The 25,082-nt window shown below is 49.6% G+C and overlaps 1 protein-coding gene across 2 annotated transcripts in view; it reads right to left on the bottom strand.

The window, feature by feature from the left end:
- NOX3 (NADPH oxidase 3) overlaps window positions 1-25,082 on the bottom strand; it is a 530,542-nt gene that overhangs the window by 164,446 nt on the left and 341,014 nt on the right. For both annotated transcript variants that reach the window (XM_069607737.1, XM_069607738.1), the window contains exon 8: window positions 7,986-8,239. In XM_069607737.1, coding sequence (XP_069463838.1) covers window positions 7,986-8,239 — 254 coding nt within the window. The remainder of the gene's footprint in view (window positions 1-7,985; window positions 8,240-25,082) is intronic.

The raw sequence follows: 25,082 nt of genomic DNA, 5'->3' as shown, positions 1-25,082 counted from the left end.
TCTGTCTCCACTATGAATGGTCGATTAACATCAGGCTGAGCAAGAATGGGAGCTTGTGTAAATTCAGACTTTAACTGTTGGAAGGCTTTCTCTTGGGCCATGGTCCAATGAAAGGGAACATCTTTTTTTCAATAAGGCAATTATTGGTTGGACAATCTTGGAAAAGGAAGGTATGAATTTCCTATAAAAATTAGGCAAGCCCAGGAAGGATTGTATCTGTTTCACTGAGGCGGGGCTAGGCCAGGATAAAATAGCCTTGACCTTGGACTGATCCAGACCGATACCATCGGGAGTAAGGACAAACCATAGGTAGTGAACAGTAGAAGTAGGGAAGTTGCATTTCTCGGGCTTCGCCAGGAGTTTATTTTCGCGTAAGCGTTGTAAAACTGCTTTCACATGTTCTTCGTGCTTGAGAGGGTTGTTCGAAAATATTAGAATATCATCCAGATAGACAATCACAAAAAGGAACAGCATGTCTGAGAACACTCGATCCATGAAACGTTGGAACACCGCTGGGGCATTAGCAAGTCCAAAGGGCATGACTAAGTATTCAAAATGCCCAAAGGGTGTTCTAAAGGCTGTCTTCCACTTGTCACCTGCCCTCACACGAATCAAATGATAGGCGCCCCTGAGATCCAGCTTGGTGAACACAACTGCACCTCTTACTGCCTCCAGGATGTCTGAGATCAAGGGCAACGGATAGCGGTCCTTGAGAGTACATTGATTTAGACCTCGATAATCCAGACACGGTCTGAGTTCTTTAGTGTCTTTTTTAGGAACGAAGAACAGGGAGGCCCCTGGTGGAGATTTAGATGGTCGTATGGTGCCATTTGCGAGATTAGTATCCAGGTATTCACGAAGGGCTTTCTTTTCAGGTTCTGATAGGATGAACATCCTTCCAAATGGAATCACCGCGGAAGGTTCCGTCTCAATAGCAAAATCTTCAGGTCTGTGGGGAGGTAAGGCCTGAACAATGGCTGAGGAGAAAACATCGGAATATTCCTGGTAAGCCTCCGGGACCCGGATGATGTTTGAAACTGAGATTGTGTTCTGATGAGTTGTAGGAAACTCCTTATGATATGATATGATATGATATGATATGATATGATATGGCATTTGTAACGCACCTATACACAAGTGTTTCAAGGCGGGACGAAGCGGGGGGGGAACAAGGAGAGACAGACAACGATCCTACTAGGCCAGGTGTTATTCAGATTGTGCAAGTGCAAGGGTAGAGGGGAGGGGAAAAGTGCAAAGGGGAGGTGGAAAGAGGAGAGTGCAGTACAAGGTTAAGAGCATAAGGATAAATAACAAGGGCCAGCTAGTGGCAAGTGCAAGATAAGTGCAGAAAAGTGCTGGGAAGGGGGGCTGTAGGGATGCAGACACAGTCCCGCGGTGCGAGATAAGTGCAGAAAAGTGCTGGGAAGGGGGGCTGTAGGGATACAGACACAGTCCCGCGGTGCAGGGGGTTGCCAGGGAGGCAGTGCAGGGGAGAGTGGCTGGGCCAAGGACCGAGAGCGGTAAGTGGCCCAGTTGCAGATTCAATGCAGTTTCAGTAAGTTTAGCAGGGGAGCGGGGGAGAGAAGGTGGAGACAAAGAGGAAGGTTTTGAGGTGCTTCCGGAACCGGAGATGGTTCTCCTCGAGTTTCAGGGAGGCAGGAAGGCTGTTCCAGAGGGAGGCCCCTGCAGCGGAGAGAGATCTGCCCCCAACTCATTGTTTGGAGAAGCGGCTGACCCTGAGGGAGTTGGAGACGGATGAGCGAAGAGCTCAAGAAGGAAGATATTTAGGAAGAGAGAGTTGAAGGTATTTTGGCCCAAGGCCCCAGAAGGCCTTGTGGACAATGCAGAGGGTTTTGAACTTGATCCTCGCAGTCACTGGGAGCCAGTGTAGTGATTTCAGTCCTGGAGAGATACGGTCCCTGGGCTTGAGGCCAAGGACAAGTCTCGCAGTCCTGTTCTGGATGAGTTGCAAAGGGCGGAGAGTAGAGGCGGGCAGATTTAGATAGAGGCTGTTACAGTTGTCCAGTTTAGAGAGAACCAGGGCTCTAGAGACAGTGAGCTTTTGGGGGAAGGAGAGGAAAGGAAGGATACCTCGGAGGAGGTGGAGCTGGTAGTGTGACTTCTTTGAGACGTCGGATATGTGAGGAGAGAAGGAGAGTGTGGAGGCGAAGATGACCCTGAGGTTTTTTGCCTTGCAGGTAGGAGCAGGAAGAGGGCCAAGAGAGGCCGGCCAGAGAGCAGCAGGGAAGGAGGGAGTGGATGTGCCGATGAGTAGAATCTCAGTCTTACTGGCATTAAGGCAGAGGTTGTTGGCGGCACACCATTCCTGGATAGCAGAAAGACAGTCAGAGATGAGGGAAGGAGAAGAGGAGGCCGAGGGTAGCCTGAAAATGAGCTGGGTATCATCTGCAAAGCACTGAAAGTAGGGACAGAGAGCGGCGATGCGGTGGGCGAGGAGTGCCAGATACTGGTTAAACAGCCAAGGAGAGAGGTTAGATCCCTGGGGGACACCACAGGTAGAGAAAAAGATGTCAGAGAGGAAAGACCCCAGTTGGACTTGGGAGGGTCGATTGGAGAGGAAAGAGGACAGCCACGCCAGAGCCTGACCAGTGATACCCAGGTTATCACGGAGACAGTTGAGCAGGATGGTATGGTTGACGGTGTCAAAGGCAGAAGAGAGATCAAGCAAAATGAGAACACATGGAGTGTTAGAGTCAAGATTCGAGAGCAGGTCCTCACGGATGTTCAGGAGAGCAGTTTCCGCGCTTCTGGCGGCTCTGAAGCCAGACTGATGGTCATGAAGACTACCAACAGATTCAGCATGGAGATGGTGTAGGATCAAGGTCTGGATGTAAGCAGTGGGACATACAAAACTCAGAACCCAGGAACAAGGATCCCGCTGCCCAATTGATATAGGGGTTGTGTCTTTGAAGCCAGGGCATTCCCAAAACCATGGGGTAATGGGCGGACTTGATGATGTCAAATCTTATCCTTTCTCGATGTTGATTTATAGCAAGCTCGATCTCCTTGGTCTGCAGGGTTATAGGTCCGGAAGAAAGGGGTCTTCCATCAATTGCTTCCACAGGTCGCACGATAGTCCGGGATTCATAAGGAATATGGTGTTTTAAGACCCATTCATGATCTATGAATACCCCCATAGCTCCACAGTCGACCAGTGCCAGGATGGGGTATATTTCTTTCTTGGATGTTGTCAAGAAGGCCCGTAAGATTACCAAGGCATTTTGTCCAGGAGAGTTCAAGGATGGAATAGAGGTGGAGCAGACATCTCTCTCCCGAACCTGCGCTCCGTTTAGGATCGGGAGCTGGCGTTCCCCGAGCGCCGTGGGGGGGCAATCGGACATTCTCTTACTAAATGTTTGTCGGATGCACAATACATACATAATCCAGTATGAATCCTTCGCATCCTCTCTTGTGGTGTAATGGGTCCATGGAAGGCCCCTAATTGCATAGGTTCAGGCTCATTGCTTGGAGTAGAAATGCCTTCTGAGCTCGAAGGGGTTCCAATGGGTTTTTTTTGGAGTGGTAACTTGGTTTTCTTCTTTTCTGCCTTTCTCTCCTGAATGCGAAAGTCAATCTGTAGAGCGAGATCCATTAGGGCTTGAAAGGAACCCGGGCATGCCACTCTGGCTAGTTCGTTCTTGATCTCTTCGTTTAGCCCTCTTCGAAATAAAGTAAAACAAGCTTCAGAGGACCAATCCGCTTCCTGAGCCAGCTGTTTGAAGCGTGTGACATACGTGAGCAAGTCCTGGGTACCCTGATGAAAGTCGAGTAGACGTTCCTGGGCACTGTAAACTTGTTCCGGGCATTCGAACATGGTCTTGAGGGCCTCTATAAAGCCGTCGTAGTCATCCAGGAGAGCTTCACCAGAGTTAACCAATGGGGTGGCCCAGGTCAAGGCATTCCCAGAAAGATGCAAGATTATAAAGCCCACTTTAGCCCTGGGCATAGAAAAATAATAAGGCTTAAATGTAAAGTGGACCAAACAAGAATCTAGAATCCACGAAGGCTCTTTGCTGAACCGTCAAACTTATGAACGACGCCGCCTAGAATTACACTCTCCTTCAAGGTGGAATCACGGGATAACACCAATTGTTTTAACGCAGCGTTTTCCGCCTTTAAGTTTTGCACTTCGGTCGTCAGCTCTTGCATGCCACGCATAAGATCCTGGATGGCTGCTTCCATGTCTGTATCGAGATCGGTCAGGTGGCGTCTCAATCTGTCACAGGTTTCCCCTTTTCTCACCTGTTTTCTCTGTTTTGCGGAGTCCTTTGTCGGGGTTTTATTTCGAGCAGTTGGGGTCTTGTACAAGACCGCTCAGCCGTCTTCGGATTCCAGGATTCGTTCAGCTTCTTCGTCCGGTATCTAGGAAACTCCAGGAAGCTTGGAATGGAGGCAGCACACGGAGGTGGTCTGCGCGGAACACGGAAGAGACAGGATCATGGAAGGTAGTAGGAAAGGAGAAGGAGGAAGGTCCGGGAACCAGGAAGCAACACAGTTCAGGAGAACGAACTACGGAGCACGTCAGGCCACAGCTATCGGTAATGTTGAGACGCGCGGAACCGCAGGGGAGTGGCTAATTTATAGAACGTTCTGTATAGGACGTAAAGGTCGATAGACCGCGTTCCGTGTATACGGCCATGTTGGGTGTACTACAGCGAGTAACCCCCGACGTGCCAGGGACCAGGAAGACCAGAAGGGGTGTGATTGATGGATCATGACAGCAAGAATAATCTAATTATGTTTAAAGGGTGTCAGGATATCACCCGCGTGGGTCTGCAGAAAAGCATGGCCACCATAGGTTCTTTGAAGGACGTTTTATTAATTCTTCTTGTAACTTTTATCTTACTCAGTTCTATTCTTCCTTGGGCCCTGCATCCTTACCAGAAATAGTCAAATCTTTGTCAGGGTACAATTAGGCTTGGGATAACCCTGGGAGTCTTCGAGAGGGGAGGTTGGGTTTTGAGCACCCTCACCACAGGCCCCTCTCTTGTCCTACTCTAACTGAGAACATGGCATGCCTTCTTGCTGCCACATTACAGTTTCGTTCCTCTGCCGAACTTAGGATCCACCCCTTCGGATCAGAGTTTTCTGCCTAACTCCAGGTCCCAGCAGGTCTCCTAGCTTCTCCTCAGGATGCCCTCCTGTCCTAGGTCCCCATGTTGCTTACTGGTCATCCCTATCCACCTTCTGACACTCAAGAGTACCTTCTGCAGGACTTCACTTCCACGTACTCCAATGTCCTCACCACCTCTTCCGACTCCACCTCTATTAAGACGGTATCAGGTAATATTATCCCCATATATATGGTCGCCGTAAATAATATCGCCGGGAAAAGGTCGCAGCAATATTATATGGGTGACCATATATATGGGGACAGGGGCAAAAAAAAAAATTATTTTCAAAAATTAAAAAAGAAAAAAATAAGTTTGGGGCTTGCAGGGGTGTCCCCGGCATGTTCCATGCAATAATGTCGGCACAAAAACTGCCATTTTTCAGCGATATTTTTGCATGGCGAGATTTTTTGGGCGACATTATGACATTATTACATGGAACCATTAAGACACCATGTCCTCCATACGCCAGTGTTCTGCAAACTTCCTCCTATAATTCTCCTCCAATTGCGGATTTCAGTGAAAATCAGGGCACCCCGTCACATGGGATATTGTGCAGATTGGGTAAATACAGTGATTATCGAACGGGTAACATAGTGTGAATCCCCAAACTTGAACAAAATTTGGATTATAAAACTACGAATGTACTGGTTTAGTGCAAATTGGGAATGTGCTGCGGTTATCGAACTGGGAGGATTATTGACATGTTTAAACTATGAATACACTGGGAGGAGAAAGCTGGAAGCATATGGGGATTTCACAAACTAGGAATACACTGGTCTAGTCAAGTTGAGAATGTATTATATTTGTGAAATATGGAGTTTAATGAGATTCTCAAACCGGGAATATACCAAGACAGACAAACATAATTTGATGAACAAACAGAATACTCACTGGGGTTGTGTATACAGCGTTTGAATAAACTAATTATATAGCGTGATGATCAAACTTGAAATATACTGGGATTGTGCAAACTGGGAATGTGGAACTTGAAATGGACAGGGATTTTGCAAATTGAGAGTACATGGGATTGACAATCTAGGAATATAATGTGACTGTGAATACAGAATATACTGCAATTGTCAAATTGGAGTTTACTGGAGTTAACAAACTGGTGACATACTTGGCTTGTCAGAAAGAGATATACTGGGCAGTGTGCAAAGTGAAACTATGCTGGGGTTGCCAGATTTTTGTGTCTGGGACTACTTTTATGGCGGACATACAGTACAGGTTGTAGTGCCCGTGCAAATGGCAGATTTGCGCTGGTTTTAGAGCATGCACTATTGTTAAACCTGAGACATTGACCACACTTGCACTGGTGTTAGTTCCAACACTTTGGGCCTCATTATGACCCAGGCGGTAAGGGGTTTACGGCAGCGTAAACAGCGCCGACCCTTACCGCCTGAGTACGAGGTCCCTTAGCGCCATGGAGCTTTTAACACCTGCTTTTAGCAGGTGTTAAAATCCATGGAGCTAAGGGACCATGGAGTTAATTACGCCACCGTAATTTACGGTGGCGTAATTAACGCCTTCCCCACTCCCATTATGCCCTATGGGGCAAAAATGGGAATGGGGAAGGGTAAATGGGGATTGGGGACTTACCGCCCCGCCAAGGTCAGAATGGGGCGGTAAGTCCGCCAACCACCATGGCGTAAACGTAGTTTACGCCATGGTGGTAAAGTCACGGCCCAGGCGGTAACTTACCGCCTGGGTCGTAATGAGGCCCTATCACTCTGGCAAATAATGTCACTGCACGAGGACAACGCTCAGCTAAAGTTGTGCTGGGGCCACAACTTGCAAGGGAGATTCAATAACCAAATCTGTGCTGTTTTGGCACTGGAGCACATGCAGGGATTGTGTGGATGCTAATGCTAGCTCAGTTCACAAACTGTTACTGGTGTTAGTGCCGTGATGGTCATTTCATGTGTACCAAGCCGTACATTGTGCCAGTGTGAGAACTAGCCAGATGCAGGCAATTCATCTTCATTGTGACCAGAGGAAACTGACCACCTCTCCAGCACTAAAACCATCAGCATTGCTGTGACGCTATGACACGTAATATATATCTCACAGAAAAGGTTTCTCTGAAGGAAGTGCAGCCGGGGGCAACACAGAGAATTAACTGCCCGCTATCAGCTTGCTGGCTGCAGGAGGAGGAGGAGGGCTGGGCTTGGTGGCCCTGCCCAGCCACCGTGTAGGCCAATGCAGACTCTGCCTCTGTCTTTCCTGTGGTGTCCATTGCGGTCTATAGCTTTGCTGCCCATCCGATTCTTCCTATCAGTGGGCATCATTTGCCTCCGAAGTTCCCGGTACAGGAAGAAGAAGGTAAACTCTGCTTCTGAGTACGTCATCAAGCTGGGCAACAACGGAGAAACTGAACACAATGAAAACCAGCCATAATATGCTCAAGGAGCTAAATGGATCCTGGAAAATATGCGCAGTCAGAATAAAGTCAATTAGGAATGATGTTGCATTGTAACTGTTTCATGCAAAATGTATGATGCCTATGTAACCATGTGAGAAATGTGCCCAGATGCCCAAGGGCTTGGCGCGCCATGTAAATACATACAATACAATGTGCTAAGTGGTTGTACCTGAAAAGTTGTCATTAGGTACCAACTGGGCAATACTGTACACTGGAAATGATTGGGTAATTGGGCATGATGTAATTGGGCAACTAGACATAATGTAGCCTGGTAATGGCGTGTTAAGTGAGTGCAGTGGGCACTGGCTCACTGGACACTGGCAATGATGTGTTTGCTGGGTTCAACAATACATATATACAAAGCAGAGAAAATAATACTGATTTATCAACCTATTTGAAGTCTTGCTGCTGTTCAAAATGCTTCAAACCTTGGCATTTTCCATGGCTCTTGAAATTCTTTCTCCTCTGCTCCACAAGCCTTCCACAGGGCTTCTGTCCAGTCCCCAGCTACTCTCACGTGGACACTGAAGTACTCTTCTTCAGGGGCTGAGGTGAGGGTAAATGGGTGCCACTCCAGCTGGGAGATGGAGGGGCACTGAAGGAAGACATACTGTCCAGGCTCCATTTTAAAGCCACACTTCTTCATGTGTAGCTCAAGGACTCCAGAGGAATGGGTCATGACCTAAAGAAGAACAGATGTTATAGCTCTGTATGACTTTTCCCACCCCAGTTACCTTCATCATCATCATCATCATCATCATCATCAAGAAAATCGGTCCACAAAAGAGTGCACAGGAGTGATAAGTAACTAGGTGCCGGACGCTCCCTTGAGAAAGACACTGGCTCGTTGGTTGCCCTCTCTAAGTATCACTCAACACGGCATGTATGTGTACTGGCCTTTTCCCCAAGGCATTGCCCACTTCTGTTAACTGGCACTGAATGATGACTTGGTACAGCAGTTAGAAGCCATTACATAGGCCGTTCCCTGTACCCATGGCACTTGCTGTTTCCTGGTTTAGATGAAGAAAGTAATTGGGAATTAGAATGTCCACAGAGTGAAGTGGGTGGGTGTATCCCGGACATGCTGAAAGTTTGGGGTGTAGGGTGACTGCTTATGTAAGTGGGATACCTAAAGTAGAGCCTTGAGGAGCTCACCCAAATTTACTGTAGCTCATTGACAACCTATACCTGCCCCATAGGAAGAATTCCTTTCAAAACGACTTGAGTGCATGCTGACCTAACTCTTCTGTGTCCATGTGAATGCTAGTGTACAAGTCTCTACACAGTCATCGTGCATGTCAGAAAATGGGCCTTGTTGTATCGTGCATTTGTGTGTGTGTGTGTCTGTGTAAGAGAAGGAGATATGTTGTAAAGGGCTTGTCTGTGAATGCATGAGCTGAGAGAATGTTGGCGTGCTGGTGTGGAATGTTGTCCTGTGAGTGTATGTCAAGGTTCCAGCCAATGTCAGTTGAAGCTGAGCTAACCTGGGTGATGGGTCCCAGTGGTGTTCCTCAAGTGTTCCTATTGTAACAGCCTATGTAACTTAGAATAAAGCTTAAGTGTTAAACCTACCTAAGACTACAGAAGCTACCTTTCTACAGGCCCGCTCTTTTTGCCTCTGTCACACGCATAGATAAGACCGGTCTCCTAATTCTATGCCCACCATGTCTGACCAAAGTGATCCAGTTTGCGTTATTATTTGCAGTGACAGAGATAAACATCGCATCCAAGGGAGGGATTTTTTTATTTTTTATTTGTAGTTTTTATAAAGTGGGAACTAGATAAGCAAGTGTTTCTGCAAGCTGTACAAACAACAGTGACAAGAATACATGTACACAAGTTCATATAAATACAATTCAACAATCATTTATATAAGGAATTGCTAACAAATGTATATCTTAAAATGTTCAACCAAACAAACCTAAAATACAATGGGCCTCATTCGAGTGCGGCGCTAACCAATGGCGCTATTAACGCCTTGGTTGACGCCGTACCCGGACCGGCAGCGCCTTGGTGGATGGCGGAATTACCGCCCCATTCCAAGGTTGGCGGGACGGTAATTCCCCATTCACCAAGACTCTTCCCCATTCCCAAATGAGCCCCCAAAGGGCTCAATGGGAATGGGGAAGATGCAAATAACGGTGACCGTTATTGGCTTGGAGGCCCCTTTGGGCCCTCGACTTTAACACCTGCTCAAAACAGGCGTTAAGGGCGAGGGCGCAAAGGGAACTCGGAGTATGGCGGTAAGGGATTACCGCCACCGGTCTCGTTACCGGTGGCCGCTATCCCTTACCGCCATACTCGGAATGAGGCCCAATGTCAATTACGCTCATAGTATAACAATTAAAAAAAGATTTTCCATTATAAACCGAATGTCTTGAGCACCTTTCGATATTTTCAAATAATCTGACATCATTGTAATCTCTGGAGGAAGCAGATTCCAAAGTTTCACGGCAGCACCAGTAAACGATCGGTTCATTGTTTTTTAAAAAGCTTCATTTAGCATTTTCTTCAAGTAAAGTCACAGTACTCTTCATCATAACCAAAGCAGGGAACCGTATAATCATACAGTAATACAAAGGGGAAAAGGAAAAAAAAAAAGAAACAGCGTCCCAGTATAATAACTCTATTGGTTTCATGGTCAGATTCATAAACAATCAAAGTTATAAAACATCTGGGGTTTGTGGGATGTTCGTGGTCTGCCAAATAATCAATATTAGGTTAGCAAGTCTATTGAAAGGCTTGATAGGTGCCATTCAGAATATCAGTGATCTTTTCCATAGCCACTAGGGACCAGATTCTCACCCACCATTGTGCTACCATTGGGCCCTCTTGTTGCTTCCATGCTGCCGCCAAGGTGAGTCTAGCTGCCAGCAGAGGCGTAGAAAGGGTAGGGCCTGAACGGGCCAGGCCCACCCATAAATCCATAAATACCCACTCAGCATAGCTGTGTGGGCATTTACAGGTGTCAATGTCAGTGTGGTGGGCCCATCCACATTAGCTTCAGGCCCCACTTATTAGACAATCCTGGCTACGCTTCTGGCCGCCAGGAGGAGTTGGGTGATAAACCTTGCTTCCGACCTTCCCATGGAGTAATGCCCCTCTTCATCTGTGTTGCCCGGTATCACCACCCTTCGATCCCATGGGACTAAAACCCCTGTGAGATCTCGGATATGGGAAAGTATCTCCTCCCAATAAACCTGAGAGTCTACACTTCCACCACAAATGCCCCATTGTACCTTTTTCTCTGCATCCCTTCCAACAAGAATCTGGGATACAAGCATATATACCATGGAGTCTGTTTGGGGTCATGTACCAAAAGCAGAGACATACTTTGAGACCAGTGCAACGAGAAGCCATATGTTCCATTTCCAGATGTGTCCAGATGGTGAGGTTTGGATTTCCACTCCTAGATCCTCTTCCCACTCCTGCACGTACGGTAGAGGGTCCTTGTCCTCTGTCGGGTCTAGGAGTCTGTAAAATGTCGATGTGTGATTCTTAGCTTAGTCCTCTGAAAAGGTTAATTCTAAGCCCCTGGGTTCCCTCATGCCCCCTTTCTTTATCTCCCCATTAGAGATCCAATGTCGAATTTGGATGTAGCGAAACTGTTCCCTCTCCCCAGATTAAACTTAATCTTCCAATTTTCGAATGGGAGATGCTCTGACTTTTTGTATAGAGGCCCCAATCTAAGTGTCCCACCAGATACCCAGGCTTTAAAGGCTCTTTTCAGAATTCCAGCGCTAAAGTCGAGGTTCAATAAAATCAGGGTTTGGGGCCTGTAAAGACTGGTAGGGGGGTCTGTACTTCCGCTCTCTATATGGTAGAGGGGAGGCACAGAGGACCCCAGCCAAGATTCTCTAATATGGTAACGATGGACGAGCAATCAAAGCCTAGCTTCTCAGGAGGTGATGCAGGCTGGTTCTTAAGTACAGTGTATCCCCAAGCCCCCACAAAGGAATGTCCACACACTGTATTACTGAAAACACAGTCTTTATATAATTAATATTCAAGGGTTATGTACACTTATCACAATAACGCACTTTGTGCTCAGGAAAATCAGCAATGGTAAATATCTACAATTCTAAAGTGGTACCACTAATATTAGACCTCATTAAAGTGCATTCACAATACTGTTAAAATGGCACACAGATCAATAAGAAGGAAACCAGCAATAGAGAGAGGAGAGATAACAGAGGGTTGAAACAATAGGCAGAATACTGGCCCCTACCACTGGACACAGTTCTGTGTGGAGATCCCCCCACCTGGGCAACCTGTAAAATAAAGAGATATAACACCAGCCCAGTCCATATATTGTTCAATAGTCTATTTCTCTCCTATAATGTTTTTACCCCCCCAATGTACCTGGTGGAGTCGAGTTCTTCGAAGAGGCGTCGACAGATCCTTCTTGAATGACCCCCTTTAAAGCAGGAGTCACGGATCGTCGAGAGGCGTCGAGAAGCGTCGAGGAACTCGGTGTTCGGTGTCGGGGAATCGACGGCCCTTCTTGAATGCCTTCCCTTTCAAGCGGGAGACACGGGGCGTCGAACGTCCGACAACAAACAAGGTAGAACGGCGTCGATGAGGCGGCAGGCTTCGATCCGAGCGGTGCTCGTCGGCGTCGAGACGTCGGCGTCCTGCGAGGAAGAGGCGTGCGGGGCACCTCGGCGACACTAGTTCTGGACCGCAAAGATTGTGGGTGACGGTGGCCCAGCAAGGGCGTCGAGTCGCTCGAGTCTTTGGGGTCGTGAGGTGGCGGGAAACCCACCGGCGGATTCTCCTCGGCGCGTTGGTCGTCCTCGACTTTCTCCGGCGGGACAAAGCGGCCGACGATGCGGACGAGGGAGTCCTTCAAGGCAAATGTTCTTAGGCAAGGAGCGGACGGCTCCGGTCGTCGGCGGCACGGCGTCAAGTGGTTCCCACGGCGGGGCAACACAACTTCGACGGGCCTCCAGCGGTTACACAGACCTGCGAACCCTGGTCGACGGCAATGGACTTCGACAGCGTCGATGTCCGGGTGCTTCACTTCGATCTCCTCGGCGGTCCCGTCTCGGGTCGGCAGCCTTTCGAGGGTCTGACTTCCAGGGCGCTTCGGCGAAGATTCAGCGGTGCTCGATGGTCCCTCGGAGCACGGGAAGAGGGCGCCTAGCCAGGTCCTCTCTCGGGTCAGTCCTCGACGATTTCGACAACCTTCAGTTCCGTCGAAGCAAATGCCACAGCAAGTCTTCTTCTTCCAGCTGGACGTCGAGGATCAGCAAATCCAGTTACTCTTGAGTGGAGACTCAGCTTCTGAATGCTTCTGAACAATTTCCAGTGGTGAGAGGTCCCCAGATATACTATCCTGTCTCTCATCCACACTGCTGGCACACACACAGCAGCCAATCACACAGAAGGGCATTCATGCAGTCAGTCAGCCAATCAGGCACACAGTGCATTTAGGCCACACTCCTCCCTTTCAGACACTCACAACAAGGAATGTGGATTGGGACAAGTACCCAGCCATTCAACACTACACACTGCATTCAGGCCAGTTTCGGGCAGGGCTGTCTCAGTCTTTGTCTCACATGCCAGAAACCAGACAACCACAACAAGAAGTGTATATTGGTCACACACTCCATTCACCCAGGTCCCACCCACAGGAGTTACCCACAACATACAGTCAAAGGGAAGGCTCCAGTCAGTCTAGCTGGGCCTTCACAACAACACCATATATGGAACATCCACCCAACAGCCAGTCAGGGGGAAGGGACAGAGTCAGGGCTTCCCAGGACTTTGGGAAAAACAAGACAACAGGCAATAGAAAGCAAGAGGCCACAGGGGCCATCTTGTTTTCTATCAGGAATCAACTGATCCCAATGGCAGGGCCTGGGTATCCCAAAATGGAGGACGCCCAGAGCACCTGTCTAATTCAGCATGGAGCTGCCACCAGCCCATACCCTGCTCTGTGGGCCACCCACAGGTGCCAAAAAACATACACTAGGGGCACAGGGTTGTACCCCTACCCATGGGTGCCATAAGGGTATCCCATGGGTCTGTTCACCAAACCAAAAGAGAGAGCTGCACTGCCAGGAGTCCCAAATGGACTCCTGGGCAGAAAACATAACAGAACACACGATAAAAGGCAGAAAAGGACAAGGATTCAGAGGCCCTGTCCCTCTGATGCATTTCCAGCATCACAGTCGCCCCCCCCAGACTGAGGTGGAGGGTGTCTAATCTCCCACGGGATAGACACCCTCATCCAGACGGTCAACATACCTTCTGGAAAGGCCATCCGCATTATCGTGACTCTTCCCTGGTCTGTGCTCTATGGTGAAGTCTAGCCCTTGCAGGCTAATGGACCACCTGAGCAATTTCGGGTTCTCACCCTTCATCTGCATAAGCCACTTCAGGGGCTTATGATCTGTTTGGACCTTGAAGGTAGACCCCGTAAGGTAGGGCCTAAAACGCCTAAGGCTCCAAACTATGCTAAAACACTCCTTTTCAACAGTAGCCCACCTAAGTTCTCTACCCTTGAGTTGTCTACTGATGAATATGATAGGGTGTTCTCTCCCTTTGTCATCTAACTGGGACAAGACAGCTCCAATTCCGGTGTCGCAGGCATCCGTCTGGACGATAAAGGGTCGGCTGTAGTCAGGCGCACACAACACAGGTGCCCTACACAGACTTTCTTTCAAGCCATCAAAGGCCCTCTGACAGTCTTCAGTCCAATTAACCTTCCTAGGTTGTCTGGGCGAAGTTAGAGCTGTCAGGGGTGCAGCTATGGTTCCATAGTCTGCCATGAAATTGCGATAGTACCCAGTGAGGCCCAAAAAGGCTCTCACCTGGGTTTGAGTAGTGGGAGTCTCCCAGTTCTGTACGTCCTGTACTTTACTGGAGAGAGGTTGGATTTGACCCCCTCCTACCTCATGACCAAGATAGGTAACTTTCCCCTGAGCTATCTGGCACTTGGTGGCCTTGATAGTGAGGTTAGCCATTTTCAAGGCCTGCAACACCCTATCCAGATGTGTCAAATGCTCTTCCCAGGTGGAACTGTAGACGGCAATGTCGTCTAAGTAAGCCACACAAAAGGCTTCCAGCCCACTGAGCGCATGGTTGACCAATCTCTGGAAGGTGGCAGGGGCATTCTTCAACCCAAAGGGCATGACCATAAACTGGTAGAGTCCCTCAGGTGTTGAGAAGGCCGTCTTTTCCTTGGCATGGTCCGTCAGAGCTATTTGCCAATAGCCTGAGGTAAGGTCAAAGGTGCTCACAAAGTTGGCAGCACCTATGGTGTCCACGAGCTCATCAGCCCTGGGCAATGGGTGCGCGTCAGTTTTGGTGACGGCATTGACTCCTCGGTAGTCCACACAGAACCTCCAATCCTTGGTACCCGCCTGGGAACTTGCCTTGGGGACAAGGACCACTGGACTGGACCAGGGACTGGTTGAGGGTTCAATAACACCCAGATCCAACATCTTGGCGACCTCAGCCTGGATGTGGTTTTTGACGGTATCTGACATACGATAGCTCCTGCTCTTGACAGGCACGCTGTCACCAGTGTCAATTTCGTGCTTACACCACGGTGTAAGGCCCGGTGTCAGTGAAAACAGAGAGGCATACTGCTGGAGCAAAGCCCTGCAGGCCCTCTGCTGCTCCGTTGTCAAATCGGGAGAGAGTTGTACTCCCTCCACTGAGCCATCCTGAGGGTTGCTATGCAGCAAATCAGGAAGGGGCTCACTCTCATCCTCTTCTTGCCCTGAAGCTAGCAAGAGACATGAGACCTCCGCTCGTCTGTGGAAAGGCTTGAGCCTGTTGACATGGAATACCTGGGGGGCTACCCCAGAGGCTCCCATGTCAACCAGATAATTGACTTCGCCCATCTTGGAGATGATCCTGAAGGGTCCAGTCCACTTGTCTGCCAAAGCTCTAGGCTTGGTAGGCTCCATCACAAGGATTTCCTGTCCCGGAGTCCAATCCACTTGCGAAGCTTTAAGGTCATGCCAGTACTTGTTCAATTCCTGGCTGGCCTTGAGATTTGCTGTTGCCTGACCCATCATTTGTGTCATCCTCCGCCTGAGGCCTAACACATAGTCCCCCACTTGCTTGGCGGGACCTGGAGGGGTGGCTTCCAAGCCTTCTCGGATCAAGGCGAGGGGCCCCCTCACAGGATGTCCAAAGAGTAACTCAAAGGGGCTGAAACCAACACCCTCTTGAGGTACCTCCCTGTAAGCAAACAGCAGGCATGGCAGGAGGAGATCCCATTTCCTCCTTAGGGGCTCTTCCAAAGCACCTAGCATGCCCTTGAGAGTTTTGTTAAATCTCTCAACCAGACCATTGGTCTGGGGGTGGTAAGAGGTGGAGAACTTGTAGGTTACCCCGCACTCTTTCCACATGGTTTTCATGTAACTAGACATGAAGTTGGATCCTCTGTCAGAGACAACCTCCTTGGGGAATCCAACACGGGTGAAAATGCCCAGGAGAGCCCTGGCAACCACCTTGGCAGTAACAGTCCGAAGGGGTATTGCCTCAGGGTACCTGGTGGCATGATCTACCAAGACCAGGATGAACCGATGTCCACCTGAAGTGGGAGGGTCAAGGGGACCGACGATGTCGATGCCCACCCTCTCAAATGGTGTGCCAACCACTGGTAATGGCTGCAGTGGGGCAATGATCCTGCCTCCAGTCTTGCCAGACAACTGACAAGTGGGGCAGGTCCTGCAGTGGGACTCCACTTCTACCCCCATCCTTGGCCAGTAGAAATGGGCAGAGAGCCTCTGCTTAGTCTTCTTAGTCCCAAGATGACCAGCCAAGGGCACCTCATGCGCCAACTGCAGTAGGAAGGGCCTGTAAACCTGGGGTACCACCAACCTCTTGCGGGCACCAGGTTCAGGCTTAGTGGGCTCACTAACAAGGAGCTCACCCTCCCAATAAACCTTGAATGTCCTAGGCACTTCACCTTGTGCCTGGGACAGGGCCTGTTTCCTCAGACCCTCGAGAGAGTGGCACTCTCTCTGTCCTTTACAGAAGTCTGCCCGGGAGGGTCCCCCTTCAGCTAACAAGCATTGAAGGTCGGGGTGCTCCTCTGGGTTGAGAACCTCTCCCACAGGAGAGTCTTCTGTCTCTTCTCCCACAGGAGTTGAGTTTGGGTTTTCCACTGGACCCAGCCCGTCCGGAGTATGGATCCCAATGGGTGCTGTCGGAACAGCAGGAAGAGAAGGTGTTCCCTCCACAGAGGTGGCCTTCTTGGTCTTCCTTCTTCTTGCCTTAGGCCTCGCCTTTGGCTCGGGTACCTGACTCACAGCCAGACCCGGTGTCACCTGTGACCTAGTGACCGCAGCAGCAGTCAGGGGAAGACCATCCGAGATCAACCCCAACTCCACTAGATCATTACCTAACAGAATGTTAGCAGGGACATTGTCCTGAACCAGGACAGGAAGCTTTGCTGTCTTGTCTCCAATCATGAGTGTGACTAAGGCTACAGGTGATAATTTGGGAGGCCCACCAGCTAATCTGGTGGTTTGCAGAGGAGCACCTTCATAGTCCTCTGGCTTGAGCAGGGTCCTGTCCACCACTGTCATGCTTGCCCCAGTGTCTCTCAAACCAGTAGAAGGCTGGCCATTCAAGAGGACACTTCTCAAAAACCTACGGGTGTTCTGTGGGATAGTCGCCAGTACTTCTGCGTACTGGTCCCAGGCCCCAAGGGACACTAAGGAAATCTCTACCGGAGCACCAAAGGTGATTCCGGTAGAGGAGGGGAGGACAGTGGCCTCCACCTCAGACACGGGGTAAGGGTAGGTCAGGCTGACAGCCTGTACTCCAAGTGCCTTACCTTTACACTTGGGGTCACCCCTTTTGTGATCCAGAGCCCCACAGTCCCAACAAGTGCCAGGAGTGCGGGGTACGGTACTGGAACCACTGGGAACCTGCTTTGCAGCAGGTGGACCACTACTCTTATTCCCACCCACAGAGGACTTATCCCCACTAGATTTTTGGGTCTTAGGAGAGGAAGGTTTTGGTTTACCCGACTGTGACTGCTTTTGGGACTCCTCAGCTTTCTGAGAGGCCCCCTTTTCTTTGTCCTTGTCCTTCCCACTGGGGTCCTTAGGGGACACCCGATGGGAGACCCACTTGTCAGCCAACCTAGCCAGCTTAAAGGGGTCCAAAAGGTTCTGGTCAGCCACATACTGACGCAGCTCTGGTGAACAGGCTTCAGAAAAATGCTCAAAAAACAAGAGGTGGGACAACTCAACAAAAGTTTTCACCTTGTATCCATCAATCCACCCCATCATGTTCATGTGCGCAGTACTCACCCAGTCAACCCAAGACACATTCTCTCTTTTCTTAAATTCCCTGAACCTTTTAAGGTATTGGGCAGGTGTCTTGCCAAACTTGGCAATCAAAGCAGACTTCATACACTCATACTGACCCCTTTCTTCCACACTCAGCTTCAGAATACAGTCATATCCAGTTTGAGGCACTCTGCTTAACAAACACTTAGCCCAATCTCTTTTATCTACATCATGAATTGCACAAGCCATTTCAAACGCTTCAATCCATTGGAGGATATCTGAACCCTCCACAAACACACCAACCAAATCTTTCATAAACTTGGTGGCTGGGGACCTGCCACTCTCAATTGGTCTAGCTGAAGTCTCCACTCGAGCTTTCTCTAACTGGATTCTCTGACATTCAGTGTCCTTTTCTTTGAGCGCAAGATCCCTATTCTTGAGTTCCACTTGCTGTGCCAGCTCCTCTTTCTTAAGCTCAGCTTCTATTTCCAACTTGCGATATTCAAAGGCTAACTTCATCCTTAATAACTCAAGTTCCATGGAATTGCTGGGGTTTGGAACAGAGGCAGCAGGAATGGTGGCATTCCCAGAAACAGATTCAGCGACAACCCCAGGGGCAGAGTCCTCACTGGTTGCATCCCCCCCTTCCTCAAGAGTTTCACCATCAGTCTGGTAATCCACCAGGGCAGCTATCAGCTCAGCCCTAGACTTATCCACAAAGTCTAACTCCCTGGCTTCACAAGCACTCTGGAGAGCCTCTAAGCTCATCCGAGTCAATTTACCATTTGCAATGGACTCCATTGCTTGTAATGCAGTTATTTGGAACACACCCGAACCTTAATCTAACAAAAGTGCGGATATTTTGTAAGTGGCACGGTTATACACTGAGTCTTAAAACCATAAGCATCCCACCGCTGCCACCAGCTGTAAAGACTGGTAGGGGGGTCTGTACTTCCGCTCTCTATATGGTAGAGGGGAGGCACAGAGGACCCCAGCCAAGATTCTCTAATATGGTAACGATGGACGAGCAATCAAGGCCTAGCTTCTCAGGAGGTGATGCAGGCTGGTTCTTAAGTACAGTGTATCCCCAAGCCCCCACAAAGGAATGTCCACACACTGTATTACTGAAAACACAGTCTTTATATAATTAATATTCAAGGGTTATGTACACTTATCACAATAACGCACTTTGTGCTCAGGAAAATCAGCAATGGTAAATATCTACAATTCTAAAGTGGTACCACTAATATTAGACCTCATTAAAGTGCATTCACAATACTGTTAAAATGGCACACAGATCAATAAGAAGGAAACCAGCAATAGAGAGAGGAGAGATAACAGAGGGTTGAAACAATAGGCAGAATACTGGCCCCTACCACTGGACACAGTTCTGTGTGGAGATCCCCCCACCTGGGCAACCTGTAAAATAAAGAGATATAACACCAGCCCAGTCCATATATTGTTCAATAGTCTATTTCTCTCCTATAATGTTTTTACCCCCCCAATGTACCTGGTGGAGTCGAGTTCTTCGAAGAGGCGTCGACAGATCCTTCTTGAATGACCCCCTTTAAAGCAGGAGTCACGGATCGTCGAGAGGCGTCGAGAAGCGTCGAGGAACTCGGTGTTCGGTGTCGGGGAATCGACGGCCCTTCTTGAATGCCTTCCCTTTCAAGCGGGAGACACGGGGCGTCGAACGTCCGACAACAAACAAGGTAGAACGGCGTCGATGAGGCGGCAGGCTTCGATCCGAGCGGTGCTCGTCGGCGTCGAGACGTCGGCGTCCTGCGAGGAAGAGGCGTGCGGGGCACCTCAGCGACACTAGTTCTGGACCGCAAAGATTGTGGGTGACGGTGGCCCAGCAAGGGCGTCGAGTCGCTCGAGTCTTTGGGGTCGTGAGGTGGCGGGAAACCCACCGGCGGATTCTCCTCGGCGCGTTGGTCGTCCTCGACTTTCTCCGGCGGGACAAAGCGGCCGACGATGCGGACGAGGGAGTCCTTCAAGGCAAATGTTCTTAGGCAAGGAGCGGACGGCTCCGGTCGTCGGCGGCACGGCGTCAAGTGGTTCCCACGGCGGGGCAACACAACTTCGACGGGCCTCCAGCGGTTACACAGACCTGCGAACCCTGGTCGACGGCAATGGACTTCGACAGCGTCGATGTCCGGGTGCTTCACTTCGATCTCCTCGGCGGTCCCGTCTCGGGTCGGCAGCCTTTCGAGGGTCTGACTTCCAGGGCGCTTCGGCGAAGATTCAGCGGTGCTCGATGGTCCCTCGGAGCACGGGAAGAGGGCGCCTAGCCAGGTCCTCTCTCGGGTCAGTCCTCGACGATTTCGACAACCTTCAGTTCCGTCGAAGCAAATGCCACAGCAAGTCTTCTTCTTCCAGCTGGACGTCGAGGATCAGCAAATCCAGTTACTCTTGAGTGGAGACTCAGCTTCTGAATGCTTCTGAACAATTTCCAGTGGTGAGAGGTCCCCAGATATACTATCCTGTCTCTCATCCACACTGCTGGCACACACACAGCAGCCAATCACACAGAAGGGCATTCATGCAGTCAGTCAGCCAATCAGGCACACAGTGCATTCAGGCCACACTCCTCCCTTTCAGACACTCACAACAAGGAATGTGGATTGGGACAAGTACCCAGCCATTCAACACTACACACTGCATTCAGGCCAGTTTCGGGCAGGGCTGTCTCAGTCTTTGTCTCACATGCCAGAAACCAGACAACCACAACAAGAAGTGTATATTGGTCACACACTCCATTCACCCAGGTCCCACCCACAGGAGGTACCCACAACATACAGTCAAAGGGAAGGCTCCAGTCAGTCTAGCTGGGCCTTCACAACAACACCATATATGGAACTTCCACCCAACAGCCAGTCAGGGGGAAGGGACAGAGTCAGGGCTTCCCAGGACTTTGGGAAAAACAAGACAACAGGCAATAGAAAGCAAGAGGCCACAGGGGCCATCTTGTTTTCTATCAGGAATCAACTGATCCCAATGGCAGGGCCTGGGTATCCCAAAATGGAGGACGCCCAGAGCACCTGTCTAATTCAGCATGGAGCTGCCACCAGCCCATACCCTGCTCTGTGGGCCACCCACAGGTGCCAAAAAACATACACTAGGGGCACAGGGTTGTACCCCTACCCATGGGTGCCATAAGGGTATCCCATGGGTCTGTTCACCAAACCAAAAGAGAGCTGCACTGCCAGGAGTCCCAAATGGACTCCTGGGCAGAAAACATAACAGAACACACGATAAAAGGCAGAAAAGGACAAGGATTCAGAGGCCCTGTCCCTCTGATGCATTTCCAGCATCACAGGGCCCCATCCCAGATTTTCACCAGTGGAATCCCAGCTCTTTTAAAACCTTTGTGCACAGCTTGTTTGATCTACACCGTTGTATCACGTGGCCCTGGAGCTCGCCCTCCTCATCGGGGAAAGCACATGTTGCAGCTAGCTGACGGAGCCGGGTGGCAAACTTATCAATGCACTCGTCCGGCCCCTGGGCGGTCTGCCGAAGCTAAAATCTTTCATAGTCAATATTCACCATTGGGGTGAAATACTCCATGAGCGCTTTCCCAGCATCTTGATAGGACCCATCCCTTGAGGACATGGTTTTATACAGTTTGTGGGCCCCACTCCCTGCATAAAACAATAGCAAAGTATTTTTTTTCTGGCCATCCATTACCTACGTCACCTCGAAAAACATCTTGAGTCTCTCCAGCCAGTGGGTCCAGGCTGGAACTAGCGACACCGGAGTACACTCAATGGCAAACTCAGGGACCGGGTTGCTATGAAACTGTGAAGCCCGTATAAGATTGTGGCATGGTGTTTGGCCACAGCATGGTGAACGTCACCCACACCCCTGTTCCCAGTGAACCTGGGGACTTGATCCATTATGGGGTGGCTGGGGTTACCCTGGGGTGGTTTATGGCCTGACCTCATGAGCACTCTCGGTGGGGAGAGCCGCGATCAGGGTTTATTTTGGGGCTCAGATACGGTGTTGCAGGGTGAGCACCCCGTGTTCTCTCCCCCAGGCAGGCGTTGGTTGGCCGATGGTGTTGGAGGAGCGTGGGCTGCGCCACCTGTTGTCTCCCCCAGGCAAGAGGGTTGGCACCTGAAATGGCGGTGGCGTAAGGCACGCCATCTGCTCTCTCTCCCCCAGGCAGGAGATAATGGGCACTAGTGTGGCAGCAGCATGGGTCGCACCACCTGCTCTCTCCCCCAGGCAGGAGTTAAATGTGGTGGTTGGGGCTTATCTTCTTCTCTGGCAACTGTCCAGGGCTCCCCCAGTTAGGAGTCTGAGGCAGGTTGCCATTCCAGGCGGCCAACTGCCTTGGGCTCCCTAGCTAGGAGTGTAATGACGTAGATGGACCAGTGGGATCACAGCCCAGGGGTCTTTCTCCCCCAGGAGGAGTTAGCTATTTGATAAGGCAGCAGTGGGGCCGCGCCACATCTCTCCCCCCCCCCCACGCGGGGTTTAGTGACTTAATAGGGCCGCTCTTCTCCCACTGGCAGAGGCAGAGTTTTCAATGAAGAAGCGGGCGGAGGCTGCACCACCTCCCCTTTCCCCCAGGCGAGAGTCAGTTATTTAATAAGGCAGCTGATGAGGGCATGCCACTCTTCCCTCTGCACAGGACAGGCCGTGCTGATATCAGGCCCCCACAGTCAGGACCTACCGGACCTGCTGCTGTGCCTCACTCTCCCTCGCGGAGGAGGTACCTCGACCAGCACCGTGTGGCAGTGTGAGCTGCGCCACGTCCCTTTTCCCCTCCAGCGGTGACTGCAGGACATGAGCACTCGACCAGGCCTCAGCAGAGATGTCCGCGTGCCCAGCCCCAGGTCGCAGAAACCAGGCTCCTCACAGCACGGACCACCAATATGCATGCACCAGGAAGGCCGGCAGTGGCGCATGGTCCCCCACCTTTGTCACCAGTTGTTACGGGATCGGTACAGCAAGAGTCCGGAGTCATGCACCCAGTGCAACACACAACACAATGACAGGACGCCATGCCAGCTGGTGTGTAATCAACTGCCGAGTGGCAACCCAGTCGGCCCTTTCATTGCAACTTTCCACCTGACACAGCACGCATTCCTGTGTGACGTGCTGTGAGCCCGAGTGCCGGCACACGCGACTACCCTGGCACCTATGGTGTCCAGGTGTAGTTACAACAGTCACCAAATGTTTCCACTTTTCCCAATAGTTGAAAGCGGCCTTTGTGGTGCTCAGGAGTTGACTGCCTCCTTCCCGACTTGGGGGAGAAAAGAATTACGTTTTTTAGTGGAATGGTTGTTCACACTTGTTCTAGCTGTACCCATTTATTGGGGCTTGTACTAACCCAAACAAACAAAGCTCCAATTTGGGCAGCCACTAATTACCGTTTCAGTGATGGGACTCCTAGTCCACCCTTCCAGGGTGATCGGAGTTTGTCTATTCATCCGTGGAGATCTCCCCCCCCCCAAATGAATTTCAAGACAGCTCCTTGTAAATGTATAATGGGACCAGAGAGTACTTTAACTGGCAGTGAATGAAAGGCACATAACAGTCTGGGCACAATTGACATCTTTGCCACAGTTACCCTACCCAGCCAGGAAATCTGCCGGTGCTACCACCCACCGTTGGAGATCTTGCTCACATTCTTTAAACAAGGCCAAGAAAATCGCCTTGTATAGCTCCTTATGACTTGGGTTTAGGACGACCCCCAGGTAGCTTAGTTTATTCTGGTTCCAAGATGGTCGCGTTGTCAATCTTAAAACTGTTACAGTTTGTTCAGATTTTGAAATATGAATTCCCATGCATTTATATAGTTAATAGTGAAGGCAGAGGTTCACAGTGACTGTTTCGACAGTCACATTTTCGAATGACAAAAGTTCAGACACAAAAGTGTCCCAAAAAAAAGTTTAAAATGTATTATTTTTTTTTTTGGTGGGGGTCGCCCCCCAAAACCACGGTTTTGTAAACACACTTATTTTACTATGCAAATTAAAATAAAGCCTTTAAAATTAAAAAAAATACATTCAACACTTTTTTTCCCGAAACTTTTGTTTCGGAACTTTTGTAATTCAAAACTATTTTCTTGAAACTTTGCCTGGACACCAAAGGGCAGAATGTCTACCAAATTTTTCTATAATTCCTAACGTACTGGGTATGGATTTGTTTGCGTTGGTAAGGAGAAAGAGCACTTCATCCGCATATAGTGCTATTTTGTGCTGGCCAGTTTGTGGAAAAATGCCCTCCACTTGATAATTCTCCCTAATTTACCACGCAACGGCTCCATTGTCAAGGCAAACAATAAAGGGGGGACACAGGGCATCCCTTTCTATTGCCACATTTGATTTCGATTGGGTTTGTGTATTCCTCATTCACTTTTATTCTAGTCGCAGGGGTGTGAAAACTGGCTACGATCATCTTAGTGAACTCGAGGCCCAACCCATATGCCACCAAGACCCTCTCGATATATGGCCAGAGCAGGCTATCAAAGGCCTTGTTTGCGTCTAGTGAAAGGGCAACCGCCTTCTGGCACATGCAAGCGCTCAGTCCAATTAAGTCGATTGCTCGCCTAATATTATCCAAAGTGGACCTTCTCCAATTAAACCTCATTTGATCGCTGTCAATAAGAGTAGGCATCAGTGCAGAAAGTCTGTTGGCCAGAATATTAGTATAAATGTTTGCGTCGCAGTTAAGCAAAGCAATATGCTTACAAGAGCCACAATCTGTTGGGACTTTCCAAGGCTTCAAGATTATGGAAATTCTATATTTCGCCATAGATGCAGAGACTCTTCCAGTGAACTGGAAAGAGTTAAAATGTTTTACCAGGTGTAGTACCAAAAGTGGACGGAACGTTTTATAAAAACTATTTGGAAATCCACCAGGGCCCGGGGCCTTATTGTTCAGTAGATGACAAATAGCTGTATCGATCTCTGAAGCTGTTACTGGCCCTGCAAGGAACCTCTATGGGCTTTTGGGATGTGAGGGAGACCGGTTCATTGTTATGGATCATTTAAATCTGTGAGATTCCAACTGTACTGTTTGTTACTCTACTCCGCAAGCTTCACGTACTCCCAAGATTATAAATGTCTCCAACAGGGTTTCAGGGTCGATCATATGAAACACTACTGATCGATGTAGGAGAACCAATAGGCATTCCCCTCCATCGTCTATGCTTTTTAATACATTTTCTAAAATGTGTAATATTTTTAATGGATTTAATAGGTACAAAGATAGATCAGTAAATCAGGCCCCTCACAAAGGAAGCAA

This window comes from Ambystoma mexicanum, chromosome 4q (genome assembly GCF_040938575.1).
Source record: "Ambystoma mexicanum isolate Mex_15411 chromosome 4q, UKY_AmexF1_1, whole genome shotgun sequence".
Classification (NCBI taxonomy): Eukaryota; Metazoa; Chordata; class Amphibia; order Caudata; family Ambystomatidae; genus Ambystoma; species Ambystoma mexicanum.
The sequence above is the reverse complement of the archived record's forward strand: the minus strand, read 5'-3'. Positions and strand labels throughout refer to the sequence as shown.